Here is a 6,823-nt window from a genome sequence, read left to right as displayed (position 1 = left end):
TGTATTCTCCATGTTGTTGGAGCGAAAAGTGAGGTCTTCGCAGAGACAGGAAGGGGCCGTTCGGTTCCGAAATATACTAGCGATAAAGTAAACCGAGACGCGCAGCCGAGGAAAACATATCCAAGCGCCCTGCCCCTCCCAGAAGAAGCAAGAAATAAAGAAGCATTGTTGGTGATGAATTGTAGCGTCTTCCATATCCAACAAAGCCACGGATGACAGTTATCAGGGCAATCATTTAGTAACTTGTCAATATAACCTAATGAAGGCTGCTTATCTCTGTTTGGGGAACGGATTGGATTTTGAGGGCTCTGTGCTTGTCAGATGGAAAGTTCTATCATCACTCAAGTGCAAAAAGAAGACATTCAATTGTCACCGAAAACAGGTAAGAATATGATATGCTCCGGTTTTTATTGTTTGTTCTGATTAAACATGGGTTTAACTAGAAGGGTAAAGGTTAGTTTGATTTGGAGGAGTTTCGTTAAGTAATCAAATGCAAGCACTCTAACGTTGATTCAAACATGTTCCCAGCGCGTCCATTTGACAGTTCCAACRTCGCGGATATTGCGCGCGACATTCTAGAGCTCACTGTTCTTATTGACGGTCGGATATGTACACATTGGGTTAATCTTGAATATAAATAGACTACGTTGAATATCAATATTATATTTCATGATGATTCAAGCCGCCACATGCAACTGATGCTGAACATGGATTGGTTTTAAAAGGTATTATGGAACACCTGCATAATTGGAAGGGGAAAACCCCTCTGGTACAAACACATTTTTGACAATGTAAGAGTAAAGGCTATTTGAAAAACTGTATCGCATTACATGTCTTTTGTCATCACGAATTCAAGGTTGCCAATAATATTCAGTCACTGTTTGTTGCCTACTGTAAACAATTCAAATCAATATTTATTTGCCATTTTACATGATTGGACTTTCAAGACCAATCAAATGATTCAGTTGTTGATGCTACAGTATTTCTATCGATCAAAACAAGGSTACAACATCCAATACCAAATTATTATTAGCCAATAATTATAATTTCATTAATTGACAGACGAATAATTTTGCGTGTAAAATGTTCAACCAAACCACCCCAAATATAGCCTACCCTGTGTTTTTTAATTTAGGATATATCTCTCCAGCTGTTGTATGTCGCCGTTCCATATATTACTGTCACATATGTCTCTAGGCAGCCATACACACAGCACAGCCATGTCTTGTTTTTGTTCGCAGGCTCAGGCTGGAGACACATCAAGGCAGATCAATGCGCGCCAGTGTGGCACGCTATCCTAATTATATTATAAAAATACCACATCACAGGCCTATACAATACAACGATTGGCAGGTGTATGATATACAATTTGCTGTTGGAAATTAAACCAACAACGGTTGCGGATGAGAAACATAACCGTAGAAATGCCAGGTGCCGCGGTCGATATTGACAGTGGAATGCACWAGCACAACCCTCAGCACACGCCCTCCGCCGCCCATTGTAAAGCGCGGTTTCAAAGAATCTTTGTTTTCATGCTTCAGGCAGTCTGGTTTGAATTGGAGGGTAGGGTACTGCTGTATGGTTATGGTTGATTTGCTGCTCCTATGTTTGCTCAACTGATACAAATCTATTTGATTATTATAGATAGTTTTTTTTCTCATTTATTATCATTTTGTTTTGATATATTCAGGAATAGGCTATCCCTCCCTTAAAATGGCTTTTTGGCACTAGCATGTTATGTTTGTGTTTATGAAGGAAATCCACAGCAACAATCATTTTTACAATTACAAGTAAGCTGCTGGGTAATATGCCTATACATGTCAGCCCTAAACGGTTTTGGTAACACTTTATTTGAAGGGTACCTACATAAGGGAGACTTCATAACACATTCATAATGCTTTCATAAACAATACATGAGCATTTCATAGATGCATATGCCAACAACCACATGAATTAGGGATGGGCATTTTACTTTTTTTGACCGTTCAAGTACTCGCATTATTATTTTTTTCCCGAGTACTCCAATGGAAAAAAAGTTTATTTTTAGAACACAAGGCCTGCACTGGAAAAACATATGTGCACATTTATTTATAAGTCTATGCCAACAGTGTGCAACAATGCTTCATTTATCATAACCGTTACAGATAACAAATCCTAATTGCTAAATTGCCTTATTCAGTCAATAAAAAATCAAGTGCCATTTAAGATGAATTTATTGAAACCATACTATCAACTGGTCATATTATATTGTGGAACACAATCTTTTTAAAAAGACACACATTTTATTGTAAAAAAAACATGATGTTATATAGCAGAATAAAATATATCCGAATATTTTTACCAAATGAAAAAAGTTGCCAGTGCAAGTGATGCGCATCTCGAGTCTGGGAAAGTTATTCTCAAAGAGTGATCATTTGAAACGGGGATCAATTTGGCCAGTTAGAAATCAAAATCTGTCTTCTTTTCGACAGATGTTCAATTTAGTTTATTCTGCCGGTTCTTTGGAATTTTCTAAATGGTTTATCAATTCCACATTGAACACTGCATGGTAATGAATGCTTAATGATTCTGGTGAAAATATGCTCTTTGTCTTTATCAAACTAATGTTTTTGCATATTGTCAGTGTGGAACCTGTCTATGTTTAGGGGGGTTATAGCCTAGGCTAACTAATTCTAAATGGCACTAGCAGTTCGCAAAGTAGCCTAAGCAGAACTAGATGGGACACAGTTATTCCTAATCTGCAGCTCATTGTTGGAATGCATATTTTCCTACATCAATCACCCAGTCCATTTTGAATTTGTGATAAAACTGTCATCATTTGGCAAGGAATATAGCTTGTGTATCCCATCAGTTAGATACATTTTTATAGACAGTTATTTCCATAGGAGCTTGTGTGCACACAGCACACATGTGTGTAGGGAGCGGTCGGAAGGCAATCGAGTGAATGAGACAAGGAGGGGAAAGAGAATTTAGGGAGAAGAACTGTGTGATGCTTGGGTTGGTTTCTTTTTTTGTTGTGCCCCGCAAATGCAGATGTGCAATTGGAACACTAGAGTCAAAGCAAATTTAACGTTGGCTTCAAGACAAAATGTCAAAATTTTTCGGGACAATTTCACTTGCCTGTTTGGGCATCCACAAAGCACAGTCCACCAAATAGTTTTATGTTATTTGAAGAGAATTGATCTCTGGTTCAAGATCAAGCTGTGACGTCCGTTCAAGTACTTAAGCCCATCTCTAACATGAATACTGCAGATTTCAACTTGTGGTTGTTGACAATGACATTACTGAAATGCTAAAGAGCTTCTTTATGAATGTGTTAAGATACTTACAGACGGGTCGTGGTAAGCTCCAAAGGTGTCATAGACTTCAATGGGAGTAGGGCGTGGCGGGTGGCAAAACACAAGCAGTTTTGCAAGCAGTGTGGTTCCTGGTGCTCGCTCCCATGAGCGGCAACGCTGGCCCTGCTCTTGAGGCACCAAAAGATGAAATTAGCTGAAGTCTTGAGCGGCCGATGCACATGGTTGACCAATGAGCAGAGTTCATCTTGTCAACCATTGTTTTAATGACAACATTCGAGCTGGCAACAACCAGGACCGCTGGTCTCTACACACAGTAGGCAGATTTTCTCCCGGTTCAATTGCCGTTTACCGTGGCCCGTCCGTAAGTGCCTTTTAAGTCCTTATGTAGGTACCCTTCAAATAGTGTTACCACAAGTGCTTTAAGTTACATAATTTTTTACCTGTTACCCATGGCATATCTGTTTCCTGTGACCCAGGGAGGGGCTGTCTATTCTATTTATTATATTCTATATGTGTTGAATGATGTCACCCAGGCGAGGGCCCAGTGTCCTGTATCTTTTTATATAGATAGACAATGGTTTTTACCAGGAGTGGAATTGGAAAAAATCACTCTATGAACTCACCATGTAAAATCCTATAGAATTCCTAGAGGAATTAGCCTTTAAACACGTTTACATTTTTACAAGTAAAAATTATTTATCTTGAGTTCCAATAACCAATTCCTTGGTTATGTACACTATATGTACAAAAGTATTTGGCTATTTCAGCCACACCCGTTGCTGACAGGTGTATAAAATCAAGCACACTGCCATGCAATCTCCATAGACAAACATTGGCAGTAGAATGGCCTTACTGAAGAGCTCAGTGACTTTCAACATGGCACCTTCATAGGATGCCACCTTTCCAACAAGTCAGTTCATCAAATTTCTGCCCTACTAGAGCTGCCCCAGTGAACTTTAAGTGCTGTTATTGTGAAGTGGAAATGTCTAGGAGAAACAATGGCTCAGCCGTGAAGTGGTAGGCCACACAAGCTCACAGGACGGGATTACCGAGTGCTTAGGTGTGTAGTGCGTAAAAATCAACTGTCCTCATTTGCAACACTCGCTACCGAATTCTAAACTGCCTCTGGAAGCAACGTCAGCACAAGAACTGTTCGTCGGGGGCTTCATGAAATGGGTTTCCATGGCCGAGCAGCAGCACACAAGCCTAAGATCACCATGCGCAATGCCTAGCGTCAGTTGGAGTGGTGTAAAGCTTGCCGCCATTGGACTCTGGAGCAGTGGAAACGCATTCTCTGGAGGGATGAATCATGCTTCACCATCTGGCAGTCCGACGGACAAATCTGGGTTTGACGGATGCCAGGAGAAAGCTACCTACCCAAATGCATAGTTCCAACTGTAATGTTTGATGGTGGAGGAATAATGGTCTGGGGCAGATTTTTAATGGTTCGTGCTAGACCCCTTAATTCCAGTGAAGGGAAATCTTAAACCTACAGCATACAATGATATTCTAGACGATTCTGTGCTTCCAACTTTGTGGCATCGGTTTGGGGAATGCCCTATCCTGTTTCAGCATGACAATGCCCCCATACACAAAGCAAGGTCCATACAGAAATGGTTTGTCGAGATCGGTGTGGGAGATCTTGACTGGCCTGCACAGGCCAGGCCCTGACCTCAACCCCATCGAACAACTTTGGGATGAATTGGAACGCCGACTGCGAGCCAGGTCTAATCGCCCAACATCAGTGCCTGACCTCACTAATGCTCTTGTGGCTGAATGAAAGTATGTCCCCTCAGCAATGTTCCTACATCTAGTGGAAAGCCTTCCCAGAAGAGTGGAGGCTGTTATAGCAGCAAAGGGGGGACCCACTCCATATTTGATGCCCATGATTTTGGAATGAGATGTTCGACGAGCAGGTGTCCACATACTTTTGTAGTGTATCATCATGCCAATTGCTGCAGATGCCCCCCAAAGATGAAAGGAAGAGACTGATAGAAGGTGGGAAATTAAAAGTTAGTATCAAGSCTTGAGGTTATGAATCAGGAGAGTCTCATAACTAACACTACTTCACAAAATATGACAAGCATGTTGAGTGTTGTCGTGATGTGACTATCATTAATCCGATGACTGTTATTTCTTTTATCAAACTGTTTTAATTGATATTCTATTAAATTAATCATTTAACAATTAACTCATTAGGAATTTGGGGCACCACAGGAAAAGTTATTTAACAAGTTACTATCTCCCGACTTAAATTCTAAGGATATACAGATATCTCTTACCTCAATAACAGTCAATTATGAATTATTACCTCATCAGTCTCATTCTGAATGTCGCAATATGCCTGGATCCGCAAGAACCCTATCCCTTTGAATATGCAGTACTACACAAATTGATTTAATCATTTTATTTATTAACTAACTAAATAATAACACAGAATACCATACACACTTACATGAGATAAAAGTCCCTAGTGGACTGACATGGTATGACTGCTTGTTACACAATGGAAAGGGGGTGGGGAAAGATAAAGAGAGTGAACATATCGTACATATATTTGGAAGCTACACTCACGGAAATATGAATACTTTGCACATGAACGACCGCTCATTCGGATAAGAAAGGCAATGTATATATTTACGCGTAGATGTCTTTGTCGTCTCTGTTGAAACCACTCGGTCTGTCTATGGGGTGTGGTTCGATGTAAGTCTCTGGTTGTCCACCAGAGGTCACAATCTCCTTATGCTTCTTTGGTCTTGGAGTGTTTGTTAGCATAGATACTTCAGACGTACCTACGGTGGTCAGAGGGATATGTTCTTCCCCCTCGTGTTGAGAGTTAAATGTCCTAGAACCACTTTTACATGCACGGCTGCAGACTGTGAATGTTCTGGTCTAGTCTTTACCTTCTTCACTCGTGTTGAGGGTTTCAGAGCTTCTAACCATTTCGTAATGTGTAGCCACCGCTCCACACTGTCTGGCCTTGTAGTTTTAACCAACCATTTCGAAACGTTCAGCTCACGCTGTCTGTCACGCTGGTCTGATGTAAATTTCGTTAGTGAGTCCTTTTAAGCACTCTGGTCGGAAAGGCGGTTCCATCACACTGACACGAACTCTGTGCTCACTTGTGCGTGGCTACTGACGGCATAATTTTGCATGGGAAAACAATTCTCATTTAGAATGCTAAAATCACATTGCTTTCTTCACAAAACTATTCTCATATTTAATCATCATTTTTTACGTTTAGATGTTAACCTGATATACACAGTGTACAAGTTCTTCAAGTTACAATGTTTCCGTTATAACGTTTTTCCATCCATTTTAATGACATCACAAAATAGACATTAATTTTCCATATTCCATCTCTCATCATTCCCATCATTCGGATGTTGAAATATATTGTCCCATTGTTTGATGTTGAAGTTTTGGGTGGCCACTCTTCTGTAACACAAATACCAAAACTAGAGACCAGAAAGCAGTTGGTCTGCTGCATTACAATTTACGATCGACGTGAGGTGTCATAAAAA

The 6,823-nt window shown here is 40.3% G+C and overlaps 1 protein-coding gene across 1 annotated transcript in view; it reads left to right on the top strand.

Moving 5' to 3' along the window:
- Positions 1 to 6,823, top strand: part of LOC112080361 (carboxy-terminal domain RNA polymerase II polypeptide A small phosphatase 2) — a 12,288-nt gene continuing 5,465 nt past the window's right edge. The window contains exon 1 of the mRNA XM_024146094.2: positions 1 to 382. Within this exon, the coding sequence (XP_024001862.1) occupies positions 322 to 382 (61 nt within the window). The 5' untranslated portion in view covers positions 1 to 321. The remainder of the gene's footprint in view (positions 383 to 6,823) is intronic.

This window comes from Salvelinus sp. IW2-2015, unplaced genomic scaffold (assembly GCF_002910315.2).
Source record: "Salvelinus sp. IW2-2015 unplaced genomic scaffold, ASM291031v2 Un_scaffold16283, whole genome shotgun sequence".
Lineage (NCBI taxonomy): Eukaryota > Metazoa > Chordata > Actinopteri > Salmoniformes > Salmonidae > Salvelinus > Salvelinus sp. IW2-2015.
This window is presented reverse-complemented; position numbering and strand designations above follow the sequence as displayed.